The following is a 25,320-nucleotide window of genomic DNA, read 5'->3' on the forward strand; positions in this document are numbered from 1 at the left end:
ATGTAGGTACTTGGGTGGAAATTTTTGAGAAACAGATCTACACCCTCATAAATTATAATCCACAATACTTATTGATCATCTACTCAATGACAGGCACTGAGCTAGGTACTAGGAATATAAAAATGAACAAAGCATACTCCAACTCCTCCCCGGAAGGAGCTCACAGACATTGTGCTATGGGACTGGGAAAGAGTGAATAAGATATCTTCTCTGCCTCCTGGAGGTGAGTGTATCGTGTAAATGAACAGGCATCCTGTGAACGTTTACACTGATACCAACTTCACTGCTTTCACTTGGGTATAATTCCCTCTGAGTTCGTGAGGAGGAGTCAAAGATTTCTAGTTCCCTTGGTGGCTAGGCACATGGTTATATCGTTTATTGTACTAAGAGAGGGAACACAAATGCAGAAGCAAGTTATATGTAAAGGCAAGTTACTGATCTTTAAGTGGGTGTTTGAGACCCCAGCACGATGTCCATACATAAAGTTTAAGAGCCAAATGGAGGTTTGATCCAGAACTTGAGAGGTTGGAGTTGGAGACCCGGATTTGGGAGTCACAAGCATTAAGGTAGTTAATGCCCTGGAAAGGGATGGTCTGACTTGCAACTTTGTAAACTCCCTCTACAGATTGTTAGTAAGTGTGGCTGAAAGCTGGTATAGTATGTTGGGAAACACCGGCGTTTAAGGGCCGTACAGAGCAAAGCAGGCATGGAAGGAGGCTGACAATCCAGAGAGTTTGGAGGACCCCCAGAGTGGTGTGATGCAATACAAGAGAAGTTCCATCAAAGGAGGCTGTTCAGAGTGTGCTGGAATGAGGTCAAGCAGGAGAGGATTCACTCTGGGACTTGGTAAGTCCACTTACCCATAGAGGTCTTCCATGACGACTGAGGGAAGCACATTGCGAGTAATTTTATTTCGAGGAAGAGATGCAGCAGGATCCGAAAGAAATCCTGGTCTCTGGGCAAGGGCTTTAAGGTGGTGGTGAAAAGACAAAATTTTTAGCTTTTCTGTGCCTTTAATAAATTCTTACTGAATCTGAAAGTTTGGTTGGACCACTGCCTGAGGATCTGTCTCTTCTCAGGGGTCCTCAGAAAAGAGCATTAGAAACCTCTGATTGAGGACGTGCGCGGCCCCGCCTCCAGTCCTTCAGCCCGGCCGCAGTATCACGGCGCAGCCGCCAGGGGGTGCAGACTCCGGGCCCATCAGCGAGACTTGGGGCGGGGCCAACTGCGGGGCGGGCCCTGGCACGGCTTCCGGTTTCCGGCGGAGCCATCGATCGACGCGCGCAGCCGTCATGGCAGCGGAGGAGAAGGATCCTCTGAGCTATTTCGCGGCTTACGGGAGCAGCAGCTCAGGCTCCTCGGACGAGGAGGATAACAGCGAGCCGGAGGAGACAAGTCGTAAGGCCTCGGATCCGGCGAAGTCGGCGGGCGGCTGTGGGAACAAGGCGGAGAAGCGGCTGCCTGGACCCGACGAGCTGTTCCGGAGCGTGACTCGCCCGGCCTTTCTCTACAATCCGCTCAACAAACAGATCGACTGGGAGAGGCACGTCGTCAAGGCGCCAGAGGAGGTGAGGTCCCCGACCCCGTTTCCCGATCTAGGTCCCGGCCTCCGCCCCCTTCCTCCTGAGCCCCCTCCTGGGGACCAGCTGTCCGCCCCACACACGCAGTCACCCCCTGCGGGATGCCGCACCACCCTCTCCCACCTCCAACCCTGGGGAGCCCGGGCCCCCTCCCCCAGCCTGGTGGGTGTCAGACCGGATCCGCAGCCCCGCCCCCTTGTGAGGAGACCCAAACCTCCGCGCTCGGTGCCCTGACCCCGCGCGGCTAGGACTAACGGTGGTGACTCCCCCGCCCCCCTGCTGCAGCTTCTCCCCGAGACCCCTTCCCTTTGATGCCGAAGTGCCTGCGGTGCTGCCTCCAAGACAGTGTCTGCTGCAGCCTCCTGAAGGGGTCAGCCTTGGCGTAGTATCTCTGAGACTGGATTCTTCTTTGGTAACTAAAAGTTAATAGCTTTATTCGTATAGGGAACCCTTTGGCTTTTCACTTAACAGTAGTGTGATTTTGATGGAAAAATATGTCTTTAAACCTTAAAAAAGAAAAAAAAAAGTCAGCCTGAAGAATAAACGAACTGCAGGGAGGTGCATGTGCCCATACCGATTATAGGAACCTCGGTTCGTCACAGTGTTTCTTAATGTGTTTGCTTAACAGCCTCCGAAGGAATTCAAAATATGGAAGTCAAACTGTGTACCACCTCCGGAGACCTACTCTACTGAGAAGAAACCTCCCCCTCCAGAGTTGGATATGGCAATAAAATGGTCTAACATATATGAGGACAATGGTGATGATGCCCCACAGAATGCTAAGAAAGCTAGGCTTCTCCCAGAAGGGGAGGAGACAGTGGAATCAGGTAAGGAAAGTCAGACTCCAGTGGTAATGCCTTTTGGTCCCTGTGATGAGTTTTAAGAGAACGAGATGTTTAATGAGTGAAACTTAAATCTAGTCAGTTAGCAAACTGATTGTGATGGTCTTTGGGTGTCTTTTGCTGTGTGTGTGTGTGTGTGTGTTTAACATCTTTATTGGAGTATAATTGTTTTACAGTGGTGTGTTAGCTTCTGCTGTATAACAAAGTGAATCAGCTATACATACACATATATCCCCATATCTTTTCCCTCTTGCGTCTCCCTCCCTCCTACCCTCCCTTTTAATGTGTTTTTGAGAAACGTCATAAAATATTCAGGATTTAAAGTGAAATCTTTGATGTCTCAACCAGTAGTATATTGATGTATGATGCCTTATTATTAAAGCAGCATGAGTTATTTCATGAACTCTTTGTTGTGACTGCAGTTGTGAAGTGCTGATGGCTTCATTTTATATTAAAGCAATTGTGCTTTACAGCCAAAATTAGTGTCACAAAATGGATTTAACTGAGTATTACTACATAGTAATTAACAATAGTAACAAGATAATGACTTAGTTGTCTTGCCTTAGTTCATAATATCATAATTCCACCTTACAATTCCATTATTGTAAGTAATCACAGTAATCTCTGCTTCCATACTTTTACCCACTTACCCCCTTGCCTCACTTGCTTAAAACCCTTCACCAGCAGCAGAGTGAGCCCTCTATGATAGGCCCTGCCTTTTTCTCCACCCTCATTTCAGATGGCCCCCTTGTAGAACTTTAAGATCTTAAAATTCAAAACTGAATAGACCATGCTATTTTATGGTTCCATGCCTTTTAATATATGTTCCACCTTAGTCGGGAATGTTTTTCCCTCCCTCTTTGGCTGGTAAACTCATTCATCCTTTAAAATCCAACTCTAAGAAAAAGAGAGTTGGTAATATCTAAATCTCAAATATTACCTTCCTCTAGTTAATTATTTGCTCCTCTGTACCCTGTATGTGCTAATGCTATTGATGGCCCTTACCTCCTTTTATGTGATTTTTTGTTCATAAGTCTATCTGCTTTATGAAGATGAGTTCCTTAAACAGCAGGGTCCAGGTGTTATTTATGTTTATAATACAGTTTGTAGTATGTTGTGAGTATTCAGTGGATTATTGGACTAAATATTTTTGACTATCATTTTTATGAAAGAGTGTGTTGTTTTTGTTAAACAAATTTCTGATCTTCCCATAATACAACTGCTACTTATTTAGCTCATTTTACAACTGCAGAGAATTTTGTTTGTTTCAGGAGAAAGGGTAACAAACTGGTAGGAGTTCTTACTCCAATTTTTGGTTTTTTGTTTGTGTTTTTTTAAGGAATAGGATATTTATTCAGATCTAAAGTGTCTCTTCACAAAATTAATGCTTGTTAATTCCAAATGGGAAAAAAATAGTACCTTCATTTTGGAGTTACTTCATTGTGGAGAAGCCTGGCAGACACCATTTTAATCAAGCGATTAAAGTGATCATAAATAACAGGACAAATCAAAACTGAGTGTCACTTGAACACAGCATCACGTTGGTGATATCCTTGCCGAACACAAACACGCACAAATTGAGGGATATTCCACAAAATAACTAGCTGAATCTTCAAAAGTATCAAGGTCATGAAAGTCAAAGAAAGAAAGATTGAGGAAACATTTTTGACTACAGGACACTAAAGAGATGTGACGATTAAATGCAATACACATTCTGAAGTGTATCCTTTTTTTGCTATAAAGGATATTACTCTCCAGTTTTGATTCTACCTGGCTTTCCCATTTCTTTCACTGACTTCCCAGTGTGAATTAGAAGTCAGTAGTGAAGGTACCTCTTCAGTAAATGGCATCTTTTTGGACATGCCAAATGAAGTGGACATTAAAAATACCTCATATTTTATAGTATCTTTATATAATTAATAAAAAACACTTTTGCATAAATTACATTTAATCCTTACAACACCTTGTGAAACCAGATAGGGAAGTGTCAGAATGAGAGCTTATGTGACTTGTCCAAGATCACAAAACTAGAAAATGCTGAGCTCTAAAATAGTACCTTCATACAAGTTTTCTAATTTGTTACTCTTAGCAACCTAGTACAGAGGTGATACATGATTCCTTATTACTGTTTTGTAGACAAGAAGACAATCTCAGATTCAAGAATTGCCCAAATTCACACAGCTAGGAAGAGGCAGAATAGGAATTCAAATTCAGATCTTTAAATGGAAATGATGCCATATTAAACTGGGGTTTAGTCTCTTGATGTTTTGCAAGCGAGAGTGCTTGAGGAGTAGCTGTCCTGTGGGAAGAATGGCAATAAGGCCACTAGAGTTGATATTCAATCTAGGGTGTCATAGGCTGGTGCTCTCCTATCTTTGTTCCTATGTGGAAAAGGCAAGGTTTATATACCAGGACAAGTAAGTAGAAAGAATTATCTTTTTTTCCAGCTTGCCTTTTAAGTTCAGGTAGCAGGAAATATGTGTGAGAGAATGCTGCTATTCCCATAGGTAATTTCTGACCTTTTGATCATATGATGGTCCTCCATTAGAAAGTGGATGTTGGCAATATCAAAAAACAAAAGGACCCCAGTGCTCAGCCAGCTTAAAGCTGGATCATAAGATTAAAAGATAATACTGAAATCTTCAATTTTGACTTTAATGTTGGTTGTTGAATGTAACTATCTTCTTTTTGTAATGAATACCTTTCTTCTTAGGAGTGATTTTTGCCATTTCAAACTCCCATACTATGTTCACAGATCAATTTCCCAACCTCTTTTTTTAACCCCCTTTTTTTTTTTTTTTTTTTTTTTTTGCGGTATGCGGGCCTCTCACTGTTGTGGCCTCTCCCGTTGCGGAGCACAGGCCCCGGACGCGCAGGCTCAGCGGCCATGGCTCACGGGCCCAGCCGCTCCGCGGCACGTGGGATCTTCCTGGACTGGGGCATGAACCTGTGTCCCCTGCATCGGCAGGCGGACTCTCAACCACTGCACCACCAGGGAAGCCCAACCCCCTTTTTTTTTTAATTCATAAAATATCTTGTATTAGAAGCTCCACATTCTTTTTTTGTTTGTTTGTTTTCAATAGGAGATGGAGCAATCTGCTTTTTTTTAAAAATTAATTAGTTTGTTTATTTTTGGCTGTGCTGGGTCTTTGTTGCTGTGCGCAGGCTTTCTCCAGTTGCTGCGAGAGGGCTTCTCATTGCGGTGGCTTCTCTGGTTGCAGAGCACAGGCTCTAGGTGCACGGGCTTCAGTAGTTGTGGCTCGCGGGCTCTAGAGCGCAGGCTCAGTAGTTGTGGCGCACGGGCTTAGTTGCTCCGCAGCATGTGGGATCTTCCCGGACCAGGGCTCGAACCTGTGTCCCCTGCGTTGGCAAGCGGATTCTTTTTTTTTCTTGTTTTTCTTTTCTTTTTTTTTTTTTTTTGCGATACGCGGGCCTCTCACTGTTGTGGCCTCTCCCATTGCGGAGCACAGGCTTCGGACGCGCAGGCTCAGCGGCCATGGCTCACGGGCCCAGCCGCTCCGCGGCATGTGGGATCCTCCCGGACCTGGGCACGAACCCGTGTCCCTTGCATTGGCAAGTGGACTCTCAACCACTGCGCCACCAGGGAAGCCCCCGCAAGCGGATTCTTAACCACTGCGCCACCAGGGAAGTCACAGAAGCTCCACACTCTTAAATATAAATCTCATTTTTAGATTATCAAATTACTTTGTTTTTATTTTTCCTTCTCATTTTCTGCCCTTTGGCCTTTTTTGCCAGTTAACTCGTTCCAGGTAAGGAAGCTGGGAAAAATTCAAAACTCATCATAAATCCTTACTACTTATCAACACTTGTTTCGTGGTTGTAAAATGTAGATGATTAAGGCTTAGATATTTATTGTAGCTTAATTAACATGTAATTAATCTTGAAGGTCTAACTAAAGTAGCTAATGCTTTTTTTTTTAAGAATTTAGAACCTTAGTTTCTATTAATAATTTAAGCTTGTTTACCTCAAGTGACATGAATTCCATAATATAAAAATTGTTTCCTTACAAGTTCATCTGTAGTATACGGCACAGAGTAAGAAGCTCAGTAAAGTTGATGATCGAACATTTCAAGATTTTTTTTTTTAAGACAATCCCTTGTTATATCACTAGATGGCATTAGCTCTTCTGTTCAGTGACTGGTAGGAAGATATTTTTCCAACCTCAGTAGTTTGTGTTTTTATTGTTATTCAGTAAATGAACTTGTAATAAGTGACAGATTAAAAGCAGAAGTGTCTCAGGACGGTCTTTTTAATATATGTTAACACTGCATTTTCTAGTAGAGTTAGAAAGTAATTTCAATTTTTATATTACTACTGAAAATAGTCTCAAAAGTCAAGCGTGATGATAATTAAGCACCAATTAAAAAACAAAGGCCTTGGCTTGTTTAAACTGTATGCCTTATCAGTTGGTTTGTAGAACAAGTATTTTTTTGTATACATGATAAACTAATGATTAAAACTTTGCTTTGTAAATTCCTGGGATGATTTGTTGATCTGAATTGTATTTTATCATACTGGGTACATAAATCTGTAGTGCTCTATTAAATATATGAATAACATCACTGTGCTGTGTTTCAAGATATATTACCTGCTGTTGATACCAATTATTGTCCACATCAACAAAGGAAATATTCTGAGTCTGGTAGTTAGCAGAAGGGAATTGAAGGCTTAAGGTTTTAAGTTTATTTTTCCCATAATGAGTTCGTGATCTGAAAAACAAAACAGATGAACAAACAAAACAAAACAGAAATAGGCTCATTGATAACAGAGAACAAACTGGTGGTTGCTAGAGAGGAAGGAGTTGGGGGGACAGGTGAAGTAGGTGAAGGGGTTTAAGAGGAACAAACTTCCAGCTATACAATAAGTAAGGCACAGGGATGTAATATACAGCATAGAGAATATAGTCAATAAGATCGTGATAACTCTGTATGGTGACAGATGGTAACTAGACTTATTGTGGTGATTATTCCATAATATATAAAAATACCGAATCACTGCGTTTATACACCTGAAACTTAATATTGTGTGTCAATTATAATCCAATAAAAAAAAAGAATAGGACAGAGCTCCCCAGTCTCTATCAGAAGAATATCGAGAAATAACATGTAAAAAATGACTGTAAAGTCCTTTTGCAATGTGAAGTGTTAAGTAATAACAATAAAATTGACATTGTTTTTTTGACTGTTAATAAAAGGGACGTTGAAATGAGAAAAAAAAGTTTATGTTCTGATATCAATGGCTTCCCCAATTTTTTAATATGAAGTCCCCTTTCAACATCAAAATATTTTATAGGCCACCACATGGTAGTTATTGAACTTTGAGTATCTATTGATTGAGAAAATAAAGTACAATAAATTCAGTAATGTGCTTAAAATAAATTTGTATTTTATAAATCATAACATCTTCTACATGTTGTGTGTTCCATCTACATGGAGTTCTTAAAATAATGCCATTCGTTTGTTCAGAGAGATGGGGATTAGCAGCTGTTCTGTGCTACCCTGTGTTTTGTTGAAACATGTAGTTGGATTGTTTTAATTGAATAAAAGGGCCCATTGTTTCAGGTTTTACAATCTTTTTATTTATTAATTGGAAATTTTCTGTGAATACAGATACTAATAATATAGAAATATAGAATATATAGAAATAGAAATATAAATATATAAATAGAAATATAGAATAATATAGAAATATAGAAATATAGAATATATAAATAATATAGAAAAGTGTAAAGGACATGGTTTTAATTTGAGGTTCTTCTCCCCTCCCCCCCATATTCTCCATAATATGAAGGCAGGGAAGAAGTCTGTTTTTCTCTTGCCATTGGAATATTCTGACCATCCTAGGAGCGGGAGAATGTAGAACACCTACATAGGACAAAACTGAAAATACAGTTTCAGTGAAACATCTACTTGTGAAAGCCTTTTTAACTTCAAAATGCATGTGTGGGGCTGGGGGTGGGGCGATGAGATGGGGGCAGGTGTTTGTGGGGGATGGAAAGCAGATTGGAGGAGAAAGACTAGCTGATAGACACATAATGTCATGGTTAAATTGACATCTTTTTTTGTAAAAAAAAAAAAAAAGAACGGTATGTGTTCCATTCTTAACATGTAGATTATATATTTAAATATCCACCATGTATATACTGTAGAATATTTGAGAATAGCTTTATCAGAACAAATTTTGATTTTCTCATTTTAAGCTACCTTAATATAGCACTAAAAGATCACTGTAGATTTTGTGTAACATTACAGTTGAAAAAATTCCTTATTTTTACTTGCAATAACTTCTGAAAGTTATTTTTGTTTTTTTATTGGAAAACTTTGAAAGAAACATTAGTTGAGGATAATGATTTTGGTATAGAGTCAATGAAATTTTAATGCTTAACATTTTTTTAATATTACTGATTGAAACTCTTCCTTTCCTATTTAAAGATGATGAAAAAGAAGAGCATACTTCTAAAAAGCGCAAAATAGAACCGGGAGAACCAACAAAGAAGAAAAAATAGAAAACAAATGACAAGAATTTTTGGACTGTGAAACTTTGTTGAAATGAATTTTTTTGGCAGATTAAATTGATATTGTAAATTATTATGAAACAACATCTCCATGAAAGTATATGTTAATTAACTAATGAGTTTTGGTGCAGGAACCTTCCACTGTAGAACTCATTTTTTATTTAAAACTTATATGTATTTAAAACTCAAATGGTGACTTGTGATTGTGAAATTGACAACACTTGGAAGCATTCTTGCTACCACAGAATTGGTGACATGCTTTGAGTTTCATCCCATGTTGACATGCCAATGTTCTATGAACCTTTTATAAAGGAGTATATTTTTAAAGTAAATATATTGTACTGTGAACTTGTAGGGTGCTTTTCAGCAGTGTTTGTACAGTGTAAATAGATCATGGAAATAAAATTACCAGTATTACTATTACTGCATAACATTAACATTTGAATATTTGTGACAAGTACCCTCTTTGCCATGTGACATTCTGATAGTGGGTATTACCATTTAGGGAGTGCCTCCTGTGTTCCAGGTGCTTTGTGCATATATTATCTCTGATCCTCAGCCTAATAAAGCAGGTATTAATAGCCTCATTTTATAATAGAGATTAATTTATCCACGGTTACACAGCTAATGAGCAATGAATTTGAGATTTAACTCAGGACACTTGAACTCCAAAAATATCATACTAAACCACCTCTCAGCCAATCAGAATTTAGTCATCTTTGCTCAGGGGGAAATTCCTCTGCCCTCCTGATTTCTGTAATGATCCATACGGCCTGAAGACCATTAAAAACATTACTGAAGGGCTTCCCTGGTGGCGCAGTAGTTGAGGGTCCGCCTGCCGATGCAGGGGACACAGGTTTGTGCCCCGGTCCGGGAAGATCCCACATGCCGCGGAGCGGCTGGGCCGATGAGCCATGGGCGCTGGGCCTGCGCGTCCGGAGCCTGTGCTCCTCAAGGGGAGAGGCCACAACAGTGAGAGGCCCACGTACCGCAAAAAAAAAAAAAAAAATTACTGAAAAAAAAGTCATATTTTAGGAACTGTAGTTGCCATCTCTTCCAGGTACTCTTCTGTGGTAATCAGTAGAGATCTTCTCCCCTGATTATATTACTGCACTTATATATGCCTTATATTATGATCATTGATTTCCCTGTTAAATAGTAAGCTTGCCAAAGATAAGGATCTTCTACAAAGATTTGCTAGATGTAGCAAATGAAATTACGGGATACCCAGTTAAATTTGAATTTTAGATAAACAACAAATGATGTTTTAGTATATGTGATATTTGAGAAATACTTATAGTAAAAATTTATTTATCTGAAATTCAAATGTAACTGAGCATCTTATATTTTGTCTGGCAACCCTACGCCTATGTGTTTTCTCTATCCAGCTCCTGTTTTAATGCTTTGCATGTAGTAATAAAATCAACAAGGGGTATTTAGGAAGATTGTAATCTTAGATTTGACTTCTGCAGTCCAAAATGCAGTGAAGTTATTTGTAACATTTTGAAAGATAAAAAAGAGCGGTTATATACTGCGTCAGTCTTTCCACGATTCTTACATGCCTTTAAGAGACAAGAGTTAATTACAGGACATTATTCAGTTTTTTAAAATCCCCAGTCTGATTGTTTTCCCCATGCTGGAAACCAACATTTGAAAAACTATAAAATTTGTTGAGAACATGAATCAAGTAGATTTAAGTTTGTAAAAGTCATTAAAAGTGTACCAGTCATAGTGTTTTGTGGATTGAGGAAGGGACATGAGTATGATGGCTTCCACTGTATCTTCAACTTACAAATGCAGTTCTACAGCTGCTTATCCTCTAGGTTTACAAGTATCTGAATCCCAAAGTTGAAATAATTGATAAATCAAGAAACTTTTTAAGGTTGAAATCTTTGTACATGAATAATTGGGAGGGCAGTGGTATCATGTACTAGGGAGTGACATCAACTGGTAAAGCATGAGTCCAATGTGACAAAAATGGAAATATGAGGTTGTGATTCCCAAATCTGGAAAAATCTATAGTCTGGATGAATGTATTGGTGGAACAGATATCTCGGAAGTTACTAGCATGAAAATGAACCTCATACAAGATAAAAAAACACCAGCAAGCCACTGTCTGAAAATCTTTTTAACTTCTTTTTACCACTCATTGTTTCAACTCCTATCTTGTATCAATCAGTTTGTGACAGAGAACAAAAGATCACTAGATTGGTCTCTAGTGGTGCTTTGAGCCTCTTTTCTAGAAGGTAGCAGAACTGGGAAGGGGAGAAACAAAATACCACTTTTCCTTGGAGGGGGTAAATATTCTGATATTTTAAACAGGAAAGGTAGTTGCTACACTTGTGAGATTATTAAGCAACTGCTGGAAGATGTGCACCTATGTGAGTACAGGTCAAGCCAGTTTTAGGAGTGGGAGAGAGAATTTAGGAAGAAGGAGGCTAAATATTTTGGGGCAGTCTGACTCAGCCATTTGTATCTCGGGTTTCTTTTCAAAGTATGGCCAAGTAACAGAAGGGGAAATGAACTTGCTTATGGATTGCTTCACCTTCTGCAGAAATATCCCTGGTTGGAAAATGGACTTTCATGTCACTCTACATCTATCACCACATTAGAGAATGGATTTTTTTTACCCCCTTCAGAGATGTCCTGGGAACATGTCTAAGTGTCCATGTGGGTACTGTAGATAAGGCGCTGTTTGGTTCAGGTAGTGAAAACCCAGTGGAGAAGGAGCTTCTAAAAATCCATGAAGATTCGGAAAATCCTCTATCCGAGTTGCTTCCTTTTTAGAGAATCAAGTCACTTGATATTTCTGATTGTTTCCTCATCTTTAAGATAAGGAAGTTAGGTCGCATCAGGCATGAAGGACTTCTTTTGCGCAAAGACAAAATTTGAGAAAAGAACTAAGCATTCGTGGACCATGTTTTAAAATTCAAAGTATAAATAATTTTATAGAGTTTTATGGAAAACTGGAATCAAAGAACATTACTGAGAAAATTTACCCTGCTTTGTAGCCATTAAGATACTAATATTACTTGGACTTGCTTCTAATCTTAACCCTTAATGCTGTGTCGTGCTTTTGAATTCACAGAGTTCAATCATATAGTAGTATTTTATTTGCCAAAAACCTAATGGGGTAGGTTTTATCATTTCCAAATTAGAGAATGGAAAATAGGCCCAGCAAGATGAAACAGTACACGGATACACCAAGAGTTAGCTTCAGAGCTCAGGCTAGAATCTGCATCCCGTTCCATGCAAAATTTATGGAGAACCTCTTGGGTGCAAGACATTATGATAAGAACAAAGGACTCATCTTCATTTTGGCAAAATCACATTGGCGGCCATGAGGAGGATGTATATGTAAGTTACGAGTCGAGTCAGAAAGACTGGTTGCTGTAGTCTAAATAGAGTGATAAGTGTCTGAGTGAACTAAGGCATTGGAGAAGAGACACTGATTTGAGAAACGGATAGTGCTTAGTTGGATATAATGGCTGAGAGTGAGGTTTCCTTTTATTGCAAACTATGTACTTTTAATTAAAATATGAATGTAGCAATGCAGGTTTGGACATGACCTACATGTAAAACATATTGCCATACAATTCAGTTAGAAACAAAGCCCCACTGGGGATATTTGAAAATGTAATTATTTTTATAGGTATCTGAGTGAACCCAGCAACTTTGATAAGTTAAAAACGGTGACATTTAAATCCACACTGGGCTTTAAAACATATCATTGGTGGTATTTTGGATTTTAACGTTTCATATCCATAGTGAACTGCTTTCATACCTCCATTATCACTTAGTGCAGAAGTTCAGACATTCCAACAAAAAGGCGTTATGCTCCCAGCAAATGTTTTGAACTTTGCATAGCACTCTGAAGTTCTCTCTATCTCCCTCTACACGGTTTTCCTAATTTCAGGTATCGCATTTGCATTTTAATGCAAAAAGAGAGAGAGAGATAACAAGAAGCATTTGTATGTACAGTCCGAAGAGGAGGGATTTTGCCTGTTTTGTTCATTGACTAGAACAGTGCCAGCACATAGTAGCACTCAATATAACTGCGAAGTGTTGATGGTAAGAATTCCTCACCCGGGCTTATGGGTGATCCTCTCGAGGCTTGTGTTTTCAGTTGTATGGGCCAATAAATCTTGAGAATTTAAACCAGTTTAAGTGTTGTGTCATTTTCCGTCAAAAACATCCTAATTGATGTGAAACTCTTTTCCCCTTTGGTTTCTTCCAGGGTCCTGTGTTCTCCTGGTTCTCTTTATTTCTTCTCTCTGGCCCCCTCTCTTCCAACTGCCCTCAGATGCCACTGTACCCTACGTTGTTCTCTTCTCTACACCGGTTCTTGACAGTGTCAGCCAAGTTCATGGCTACCACAATCAGTAACCCTGATGGTTCCCTGCACTGTATGCTTACCAAAATGCTCTTGTAAAGCCCCAAATTTATGCATCCGATTGTACATTTCTGCTTGGGTCTCAAAGTCCCCTCACATACTGTATGTCCAAAACCAAACACATCGAGTCAAAACCCACACCACCTCCTATAATTTGTTTCTGGTTAATGGCATCACAGTCAACCCAGAAACCTGCCTTCTGCCTTACTTCCTTCCCATCATGTGGGTTTGGTCAGTAAATCCTGAGGCTTCTCTCCCCTCATTCTGACACACTTCTTAATCCAGCTCTAATGAATTATTTACAGTTCCCCAGATACACCATTGAGTTTAATCATTCTGTGCCTTCACTTGTACCATCTGCTTGGCCTGGCCCTTCTCCATCTGCTTAGTGAACCTCCCTTTTTCCCTCCAAGAAGCAGTTCAAGTATTCCCGCCTTTATTCACCTTGTTCTATTTATCTCTGTATCTGCACCTGAAAGTTGGTTTTCCCTATGCTCAGTACTAAACAAATAGCCAACATTTATGGAGTACTTACTATGTGCCAGGCATTGTTCTCGCGCTTTCCATGTATTAACTCATTTAATTTGATGAGGTAGGTGCTAGCCCTACTTTTCAGGGGAGAAAACACGAACAGAAAGGTTAAGTGATTTGCTCAAGGTGGGAGAGCTGGGAAAGGCAGGCCGACTGGCTCCAGGTTCCTTCCTCACTGCCCTGGAGTCAATAGATTGGTGTGTATTTGACTCAAGGACTCTTCTTAGCCCTAGAAGGCACTCAGAATACAAAAACTTGGAGAATTAATGAATACAAAACCAGTTCACTAACTGGAGGCCCAGCATTTGTTTAATACACCAGAAACATCTTTCAGATGGATCAGATTAATGTAAAAGGAAAGTCAGTGCATAAATGTTTTAAGAAGACCGATGGCAATTTCAGTGATTTAGTAGCTTATTTATCACATAGTTGGAGTGGTTTTGTTTTTGTTTTTTTTTGCGGTACGCGGGCCTCTCACTGTTGTGGCCTCTCCCGTTGCGGAGCACAGGCTCCGGACGCGCAGGCCCAGCGGCCATGGCTCACGGGCCCAGCCTTTCCGCGGCATGTGGGATCTTCCCGGACTGGGGCACGAACCCGCGTCCCCTGCATCGGCAGGCGGACTCTCAACCACTGGGCCACTAGGGAAGCCCTCAGCCTACTTTTTTTTAGCAAAGCAAGATAGCTTTAAGCCACAAATTGTGCCTTAAATTTCATTGTTTTCTCTAACATTTCAAATTATGGCTTGAGTTTAGAGTCATAGCACCAAGGCATGGGAAGGCCTCCAGAGGTCCTCTGATACAGCCTTCCCAGAACATGGGAATGTCTCCTCTGTGATCGTTCCTCTCTTTTCTAGGCTCACAGGCAAGCCCACGAAATGAGAGGTTTACAGGCTGGATTTGAAAAATCATTTCCTGTATGTCTGTAATATTTGGTACCTAGGGTCTGGAACTCGTCCTGTTCCTTTCCCTGTGTTTACCATTTTCTGAAAAAAGGAGAAGAAACAGAGGATTTGGCACATATCATTGAAGTAAAAGTGCAGCTCTATTCCTGGCATAATTACCTGTCTCCATTTCTAAATGGGACCAAAATTCTAGCAAACTTCCCCAGCTGACTGTGGAGTTTACATTTAGAATTCCTGAGAAAAACTGCAATGAAATAACAAAATCACTTCCAACTAAGGAAGTGACTTGTCTGCCAGCAAAGCTATAAGCAAGCCAACTCAGAAATAACACCCACACCAGGGGGATTTTTTAAGACCCTGGTGCTAGTTTTTGCTAGTTTTCAATCTGGAGACGTACACGCACACAGTCATTGGAACCTTCTCTTTTTTACCATGTTCTGCCTTCAGGCCTTCCCCTCCAGTTCTCTCCTTAACTACAAAAAGTGGCCTAAAAGAGGTAGCATAGCAGTAAAATTTCTTCCATAACATCTGGAATCCATATGTCAAATCCATAAGGCATAAACTCTTCATTGTTTTTCTTTTAATTTAGGCTTAATTACTTGAGCTCCAAATCCCCCTGCCCCGCCTCCCTCCATACCAAACTAATTAGAGCAATTATCTGAGCCATCCTGGGCTACAGATCTGTTAAAGCCTGTTATTGAGGTTAACAAATGAGAGGGTTAATTTCTCTAGACTGCTCCATAGTTGTCAAAGAAAGATAATAAGCCCTTACATTTGTAGGGTGCTTTTGCGTTTTTAAGGTCTTTTTTCTGTACACCAAGCTGCCACCCAGGAGAAGGGTTTACTTTGGGGGTTCCAGACTGTCCGGAACCCTTGAGGTAAGTGACTTAATTCTGAACTGAAGCACTTGGAATTCACTGCTACAACATGAAAGAGGCTCCCCCCGCCTTGCTGCAGCGACTGTATAAAAAAAAAAAAAAAAAGATTTTGATGCTTTTTTAAAGAAATAGGATTGCCAGGTAGTACCTCTGGCGCCAACTTAGAAATGTTGACTTCAAACCTTAGACAGTAAGTGGCTTTTTTTAGATAATTTGACCAGGGCTCTGAGTATTTTTAACTTATTTAGAAGTTGCTGAATTCATCTGGTTGCTTTGGCTAATTATGAGCTGCTTAGGTTTTTCTATTCTTTTTCCACTTTTGTTTCCACTGTAACAGTAGCAAGGCTATCCTATATCAGTCTTGCTAGGTAGCTAAACTAAAGTTCCTAATTTAATCTTTTGCCCTGAAGGTTTTTTTTAGATCACCCAGCCTAGTATTAATTTTTTTCTTTTTTAAGCCCAGGAGAATTAGTTGAAGGAGGATTAGATTTTCTTAGCATTTACCATGATTTCAACTCATTTTTCCAACAAGGATTTGTGAAAATATGATAAACAATGATGGAGAACAGATTTTATTTTTAATGTTCTAAGAGAAATTACAACTTTATTGCACTAAATTTTGAGAATGTGTTGCCTGTACAAGAGTTTAAATTGGAGAATAGATTTTCAATTGCCTCACATAAGTGCCAAAAGTAAGGGGAAAAAAGTCCATATGTTTCATAAGCACAGAAAACAAAAACTTTTAAGCTTTTTTTTACTACAAATATATTTAGTCTTTTCAAGGACAGGAACAATGTTTACACCAAAAATACAATAACAATTCATTATATTTATCACATTGTTTTAATTCATTCTCATAACATTATACATTATTATAAATTCTATTATAAATTCTATATAATAGTAATGTTCATTTAAAATTTTTCTGATTATGAAAATGATACATGCTCATTGTAGAAGTTCTGGAAAAAACAAAAGAGAAATCATTTTAGTAGTGAAATCCACAGTTAACATTTTGATATACAATATTTTCTTAGAGTTTTTTCCTATGCATATGTGTACATATTCTACACAATATAGATATTTAATATTTTACTTAACATTAAGCATCAATTCCATTAAGAATTCCTCAAAAACCTAATTTTTATTTTATTTATCTTTATTTATTGTTATTATAACAATATCATGTCCATATTTTTCAGCACTATAAATAACGCTAAGATGAACATCTTTGTAATTAAGTATTTGGTTGTAGTATTTGACTATAGAACTACTTTTGTGAGTAAGAACTCAAGATGGAGTCATATGTAAAGTTATCCAGTTTGCTTGACTTAATGTTCCTAACCTCTTTTTTTCTGTTATCATTATTGCTTTATTTTTTCATTGTTTTTTTAAAATTTATTTTACTGAGGTATAGTTGATCTACAATGTTGTGTTAATTCCTGCTGTATACCAAAGTGATTCAGTTATACATATATATACATTCTTTTTCATATTCTTTTCCATTATGATTTATCACAGGGTATTGAATATAATTCCCTATGCTATACAGTAGGACCTTGTTGTTTATCCATTTTATATACAGTAGTTTATATCTGCTAATCCCAAACTCCCAATCCATCCCTCCCCCACTGTGCTCCTAAACTCTTGAGACCACATTTAAACAAGTGTTTTCAAAATTTTTGTACATCTCCTTGAAAGTCCTAAATGTTAAGTCCCTTGCCAGAAGCCAGCTTTTTATAATAGCAATTTGGCATTTCTAATACATCCTCTTTTTAGGTGCTCTGAAAAACCACGTTTCCTTTTAGAATGCTCCAAAAAACTGTTCACATTTTAAAAAGCCACTTACCAGTGCTCAAACTGAGAACCTGGTTATTTTGCCTTCAGCAAAAGGAATTGGTGGCCACACGAATTAAAACAAATTTGGGGGACTTCTCTGGTGGCTCAGTGGTTAAGAATCAGCCTGCCAATGCGGTTCGAGCCCTGGTCCGGGAAGATCCCACATGCCGCGGAGCAACCAAGCCCGTGTGCCACAACTACTGAGCCTGCACTCTAGAGTCCGTGAGCCACAACTACTGAAGCCCGCGCGCCTAGAGCCCATGCTCTGCAACGAGAGGCCACCGCAATGAGAAGCCCGCGCATCGCAACGAAGAGTAGCCCCCGCTCGCCGCAACTAGAGAAAGCCAGAGCACAGCAACGAAGACCCAATGCAGCTAAAAATAAATAAATAAATAATAAATTTAAAAAAAACAAAAACAAATTTGGAAGTGAAAAGAGGACTGAGGGAAAAAAATAAAGCAGACTCAGCTTTTCTCCCCCACTTCTGCATTATTGACAATATTAATGCAATTAACAGAGAAAAACCTTGGGTGGAGCCAGAAGGTACTGAAGAAATACCCTCTGGTTTCAGGCCGACCAGGCTTCTCAGATTCCCCACAGCAGCTGGCCTGCCCCACTGCAGGAGGCACCCGGAGCCAACCAACTAAGGGAGAGTGCCAGGGAGCATCTCCCAAAAAAAAGGACAGAAAGAAAATGCCTCCTTATCGTGACTTGTGGAATTGGGGAAATTCCACAATGGGAGCTCCCAGTAAAGCTTTACCAGAGGGTTAAACAGCAGACTGCCAAGAGAGGAGCTCCCTGGGAGAAGTAACCTTATCCTGCCTCTCATCTTGTCACTTAATCACACTTACATTGTTACCTCACTGCTGGCATATCTTATCTTCTTAACTGGATTAGGGGCTGCTGCAAAGCCAGCAGGGCCTTACATTTCTTGTGGGGCAAATTCAAAGATCCGGCACAAAGCAATAAATTTAGAAATTGTTCAATGAGTAATTGAATAAAAAAGAAACTCTTAGCATCTCAGAGCAAATGAGTTTTCAGAGCTTTTCCTGCCAGCCTATTTTCGATGGGGGACTGAGCAAAGCAGCCAAGAGAAAAGAGGACTAGTACAGAGCAGGTTACCAAGGTCCTTATTTCCCTGGGCTGGCCCTGAGGGAAGCTCACCAAGTCCACATTCTGATTCCTGTATCTCAGTTAATCCAAGTATTAACAACCTTCAATTAACTGAGATCCTCACCCCCACTTCCTCAATTTTTAGAAAAAAAAAAAATAGTAAGAAAACAATAGAAATTTTTTATTTTATAAAACAACTAAAACCACTTTTCAGAGTTGGCCGTTGACTAGGTATAAATACAACCCAACCTCCTAAACAAGAAGTGTGTTCCAAGAAAACTACTTGCATGTGCTCTCAAAAAAAAAAGAGCTCCATTGACAAAGTCTATCATTCTTCCCTCCTAGAGATTCACCCTGAACCTGACAGTTACAAAGCCTCTGAGGGGCCGTTCAATGGAGAACCCTCTTCACCTTCTTGGCCCGAGTGTCTCAAACTTATTTGAGCGCAGAACTCTTTTGAGGACAGCTGGTAAATTTTGCGGAATAAGCTTGAAGACATGCTGCTCTCCACCATGTGGAATGACAATACTCATTTGGGTTTACCCTGGTGAGGAGGTCCAGTGGGGTCAGGGATGGGGGTTGATCATTGATTACTCAAGGGGTCAGTAGCTTCAGTAGAGTCTATTTCTAAATTAATTTTCAACACAGTTGTTGAATCTAAAAGATATTTTTAAGATAAACGCAAGTTAATACTACTAGGAGATATTATTTCTCACCAACTGGATTGGAAAAATTCCACGTGACAACACACTCTGTTAATAAGACCACAGAGACACAGCATGCTCATACAACACAGGTAATAGGGTACAATGATCCAAACTCTATGGAGAGCAATTTTGCAAAATCTATAGAAATTACAAATACATTTACTGATTGACCCTGAAATCTCACTTCTGGAAATGATCCTGTAGATATGCCTACACATGTGCAATATGGTATATATGAGATATATATATATATATATATATATATATATATATATATATCATATATAATATGTACATGATATCCGTGACTATTTATTGAAACATTGTTTATAATAGCAAAATACTGGAAGTAAATTAGTGTCATAGGGGTCTGGTTAAATACCTATGATGTATTCAGTCAGTGGAATAGTATGCAGTAGGAAAAAATAAGGATAGTAAAGAAGCTCTTTGTATAGATATGGAAAGATATCCAGGATACACTGTAAAATTTGAGAAAGGAATTCTCAGAAGGTATATATACTATCCTACTTTTTACTTTCTGTGTAAGAAAGGGAAGGTTAAGAATATATATTCACCAAACAATGGAATATTATTCAGTGCTAAAAAGAAATGAGCCATGAAAAGACATGGAACAAACTTAAGTGCTTATTACTAAATGAAAGAAGCCAATCTGAAAATAACTGTATGATTCCAACGATACTACATTCTGGAAAAAGCAAAACTATGGGAACAATAAAAAGATCAGTGATTGCCAGGAGTTGGTGTGAATGGAAAGGATGAATAGAGAACAGAGGATTTTTAGGGCAGTGAAAATACTTTGTATGATACTGTAATGATGGATACACATCATTTTACATTTGTCCAAATCCATAGTACGTACAATAGCGAGAGTGAACTGTAATGTGAACTGTGGATTCTGGGTGATTATGATGTGTCATTGTAGGTTCATCAGTTGTTACAAATGCACCCCTCTGGTAGGGGATGTTGATAATGGGGGAGGCTATGCATGTGGTGGGGCACGGGGTCCAAGAGAAATCTATGTACCTTTTTCTCAATTTTACTGTGAACCTAAAACTTCTGTTTAAAAAAAAGTCTTGAAAAAAAGAATATATATTCATTTTTACCTGTGTTAGTATAAGGTAATACTAATCCTGTAAAGTAGTCACCTATAAGGGGGCAAGGAAAGTTTGGGGTAGACAGTCACAATGTCGAACTTTACCTGAGCCCTGTGTTCCAGCAACCAGCAAAGGACTGCCCTCCTGTCTGAAATAAGGCCCATCTTCATCCTTCCTTGGAACACCCATGAGATTCCTGTGGATGACTCCTTGTTTACCAGCCACCTTCCTTTTCTTTGAGACATTCCTCATTAATGAACATTCTCTCTACCATAATAGCCAGAATGAAGTCTTTAATTGTCCACTGCATTTTCACAATAGGCATGGAGATAGAGGTGGGAGAGTTCTCTGGGTAAATCTTTTTCTATCATTTAGATTTTCAAACAATGTGACTGCATCACCTGCTTTTTAAATTTTTAATTTAATTAAAAGTACAAAACAAGCAAAAGATATTTCTGATTAACTAATGGCTAAATTGAAAGTTCCATTAACCAGCCTCTCTCAGTCTCAGCATCCCAGTGAGTAATTTCAGGATAGAAGCATGGCCCACTTTTCAGTCTTTTCTACTGACTGATGAAGTGCTGGCTCTCTAACACTTTCCCAGCTTTCCTCCCTCATAAGTACACTCAGTAATGACAGCAGTGGAGAGAAAGGGAAAAGGCAGGGAGCAGTTTTGTCCTCTGATGTATACTTTTTTAATGCCTGGCTGATGAAATTCTCTACTTTGAGCCCATCATCTCTCCTCCTACTGCAAAAACAAAGGAATGTCATTTTCTCTTCTCATCCTCCACACGTCCCTGCCCTTTGGGTCTTCTTTATCTTTCCCTGTGAGCTGTCATTAACATTTTGGAGGCCTGAGCCTCCCTGTAACTCATGCATGCTCACTCCCCTGTCCCTGCTGGCCGGAGTGGGATGTGGTGCCCGGCTTTGCTGACGAGCCCTGGGAGCAGGCACAGGAGTGGAAGGAACCTGGGTCCCTGAGTGACAGTGAGGAACAAAGCTGCCCTGAGGACCTGCACATTCACACTGAGACTGTTACATGAGAGAAAAAGAAACTTCTTTTCTAAGCCACTATGCGGCTTAACTTTATCCTAATGAACACAGTTTCTTTTCAAGAAAATCGAAAGGGTTGTTCTAGATAATCTCTAAGAAGCTCCCCAGTGCTAATTGATGTGAATCAAAGCCTGATTTTGCTACTTTAAGGGTTATAGAGGCTTTGAAGCAAAGCTGCGTTTAGAGAGCATACCATTGGGCACAGCTGTGATGCATGTGTTACTCTGTGGCCTAATGGATAAGACCTGGACTTTGGGTTCAGCCCTCATAACTTCAGTTCCTGGCTCTGCCCCTCACCACCTGTGACCTTGGGTGAATTGCTTAAGCTGTCTGAGCCTCACTTCCTCATCTATAAAATTCAGATAATACTAGGAAATCTTTCGCAAAGTGAGATAATCCAGGAGAAGTTCTTGACTAATAATAAATGCTCAATAAATGGTAGTTTTTATCATTGTGGTTGTTATTGTTATTATGACCTTTGTCAAGAATATAAATCCCAACTGTAATACTACTTGTATGAACAAGTTTTATCCACATTCTGATTATATGCTTTATATCATCATTTTAAAGAATTAACAGATAAAAGCATCACAAAAGATTGAAATCCCTGTGCAGGGTGAGGGATTGGATGTGGAAGAAACTTCTACTCTTTGCCCTGTGTAGTTCTCCTGTCTTTTCTGGGAACCCTAGAGGGCTATACTTCCCAGCCCTCTTGCATTTAGGGCCTCATGACTAGTTCTCATTAAGGGGCAGTGAGTCAAAGTAATATATATGACATCTGGTGCAATGTATTTCAGAGTGAATGTGAATTCTCCCTGGTCTCTCTTCCCCTGAAACCCCTGGTTGAGCTGGCAGCATCAAACAATGATGAAACCCCCATTGACCTAGATCTTTGAGGGATTAGGTAGAGTAAGTCCATTTCCCACCCTTGACTTCCCACTATTCACATTGGACATATGGGACGAGAAATAAATCTTGTTGTATTGACACTGACTACACTATACATTACCTATCCTTTTCTAATATAACAGGTAATGACCAAGTCACCATAATATGCAAAATACTTAAGCCTTTGAACTGAATTGAAATGTCAACGTGCCCACCATCTGTCTACTGCTATAGGCCCTTGCTTGAAATCTCCATGACTAAAATTCCTAAAGGTGATTTAAGACATAGAAATTGTAATTATTTCTTTAACAAACATACAGAGATAAAAAAGTTCCAGGACTGGGGCTTCCCTGATGGCGCAGTGGTTGAGAGTCCGCCTGCTGATACAGGGGACACGGGTTCGTGCCCCGGTCTGGGAGGATCCCACATGCCGCGGAGCGGCTGGGCCCGTGAGCCATGGCTGCTGAGTCTGTGCGTCCGGAGCCTGTGCTCCGCAACGGGAGAGGCCACAACAGTGAGAGGCCCGCATACCGCAAAAAAAAAAAAAAAAAAAAAAAAGTTCCAGGACTGATTAATATGGAGGTTCTATGATTAGAGCCACTGGTAGTGTAGGGAAAAGCTATTATAGTTTGTGACTGATTGTATTGAGATGATTTTTTAATGCATTTTATTACATAGAAAGTCTGACTTTCGAGTCAGACTGCCTAGGTTTGAATTCCGACTTCATTTCTTATTTTGGGCAAGTTCCTTAACTTCTCTGGGCCTCAGTTTCTTCATTTGTAAAATGGTTTAATGCACCTCACTTAAAAGGTTGTTATAGGGATTAAACAAGTTTATATATAGTTCTTCGATTACACATGACACATAGTCCTATATGTGTTAACTATTATTATTCTGATGATTATTTCTAATAATCTAATGATTTCTGAAATTAGAAATCATGCCATATGATCCTGGCATAGGAATAGACCAATAAGTCATTGAATAGACAATAGAGAACCCAGAAATAGATGCAAGACAGGACTGCTGTCCACTTGGCTTGAATGGTGTCCCTGTAGCAGTGATTTACAGACAGCACCTGTTCTGACTGGCTTGTGTTCATGCTGTTTTGATTGTTTATATTTTGAATACACCCTTGGTCCCAGGGCATATGGAAATTTAGTACACGCAAAATGTTGTACTTCAATTCAGTGATTAAGGACGATTTATTTCACATATATTGTTCGGTTTTTAAAAAATATTTTTTGATGTGGACTATTTTTAAAGTCTTTATTGAATTTGTTACAATATTGCCTCTGTTTCATGTTTTGGCTTTTTGGCCAAGAGGCATGTGGGATCCCAGCTCCCTGACCAGGGATGGAACCCGCACCCCCTGCACTGGCAGGTGGAGTCTCAACCACTGGACTGCCAGGGAAGTCCCAATTTCACATGTATTGTTGACAAACACCTCGTTATATATTAGGTAGAATAAAAAGTACGACCATTACCTTATATAAAAGTACATTTTAGACAGATTTGAGATTTAAGTGTAAAAATGTAACAATGAAAATTTGGCTCTAAACATTGGTTGGAGAGTCCTTTAGTAGGAAATCCAGAAGCTGTACAAGAAGAGACAGATAACTACCCAAATATTAAAAAATATATATATATATATATAGTATGGAAAAAATACCACAAACAAATTCAGTAGACAAATGATAGATTAGGAAAAATATTTACAATGCATGTGACAAATGAAGGGTTAAGAGTTTTACTATACAAAAGCTGGAAAAAAAAAAAAAAGGTAACCTAATGGAAAATGGACAAAATGTAAAAAGACCAATTCATGTAACAGCAAAACCAAGATGGCCACTAAACACAGACAAAGATAGCAAGATGTCTGCCTCATAAGGAGTCAGGGGATTGCAAATTGAGGTAACCATGAAATATCCCTTTACAGACAGCAGATTGGCAACAATCAAGAGAGATAACAGCTACTGCTTTCAGGAATATGTGGAAAGGGGCACACTCACACATTACTAGTGGAAATGTGAAGTGATAGAGTATTTTGGAAAACAAAGTTAAACTAAAAAATATACACACCTTTTTCCTAGCAATCCTACTCATATGAAGAATTTTTCCACTTAAATAGAAGCACCAGTATGAAAGAGTATATGTACAAGAATGTTTATCGCATCCTTGTTTGTCATTAGGAAAAAATGTAAAACTTAGGCATTAGGTTCATCCATTCAATGGAAGAATAATGCAGTCATTAAAAAGAATGTGTTTAGGGCTATACCAGTTTTCTTGAAGGGATCTCCATGGTATAGTTTAGATAAGACAGATGAAATACAGAGAAATGCCTGTTATAAACACACATACACACACACAAACATACAAGCACAATATAAATGTATCTGATCATATGAATGTGGGGAAAGAAAAGAACATATCCATACCGTATTTTTTTTTTTTTACTTTATTTTATTTATTTATTTTTGGGTGCATTGGGTCTTCGCTGCTGCGCGCGGGCCCTCTCCAGCTGCGGCGAACGGGGGCCACTCCTCGCCGCAGTGCGCGGGCTTCCCACCGCTGTGGCCTCTCCCGCTGCGGAGCACGGGTGCCAGGCGCATGGGCTTCAGTACCTGTGGCGCACAGCCTCAGTAGTTGTGGTGCACGGGCCTAGTTGCTTCGCGGCATGTGGGATCCTCCCGGACCAGGGCTCGAACCCACGTCCCCTGCCTTGGCAGGCGGACTCTCAACCACTGCGCCACCAGGGAAGCCCCATACCGTATTTTTATATTGATTCCCTGGGATGAGAATACAACCAAAGAAGCAATTTTTTAAAAAAGAATTTTAAGTGCCATAATAAAAATAGCATGTATGGGATTCCATTTACATAAATTTATATGTAGATAAGTGAGATGCATAAAAGGATGAGCACCAAAATATTAACTGTAGTTATC

General features: G+C 39.5%; 1 protein-coding gene across 1 annotated transcript; it reads left to right on the forward strand.

The window, feature by feature from the left end:
* Window positions 1-1,266: 1,266 nt before the first annotated feature.
* On the forward strand, window positions 1,267-13,119 carry C1H1orf52 (chromosome 1 C1orf52 homolog). Its single transcript, XM_030866108.2, has 3 exons — window positions 1,267-1,568; window positions 2,209-2,407; window positions 8,875-13,119. The coding sequence occupies exons 1-3, from the start codon at window positions 1,293-1,295 to the stop codon at window positions 8,946-8,948; spliced, it is 549 nt and encodes a 182-aa protein (XP_030721968.1). The 5' UTR covers window positions 1,267-1,292; the 3' UTR covers window positions 8,949-13,119.
* The last annotated feature ends 12,201 nt before the right edge of the window (window positions 13,120-25,320 follow it).

This window comes from Globicephala melas, chromosome 1 (genome assembly GCF_963455315.2).
Source record: "Globicephala melas chromosome 1, mGloMel1.2, whole genome shotgun sequence".
NCBI lineage: Eukaryota > Metazoa > Chordata > Mammalia > Artiodactyla > Delphinidae > Globicephala > Globicephala melas.

Coding starts and splice junctions, on each gene's coding strand:
- C1H1orf52 (XM_030866108.2), top strand. CDS start 1,293: ATGGCAGCGGAGGAGAAGGATCCTCTGAGCTATTTCGCGGCTTACGGG. Junction 1,569..2,208: donor TCGTCAAGGCGCCAGAGGAG/GTGAGGTCCCCG, acceptor TTTGCTTAACAG/CCTCCGAAGGAATTCAAAAT. Junction 2,408..8,874: donor GGAGGAGACAGTGGAATCAG/GTAAGGAAAGTC, acceptor TCCTATTTAAAG/ATGATGAAAAAGAAGAGCAT.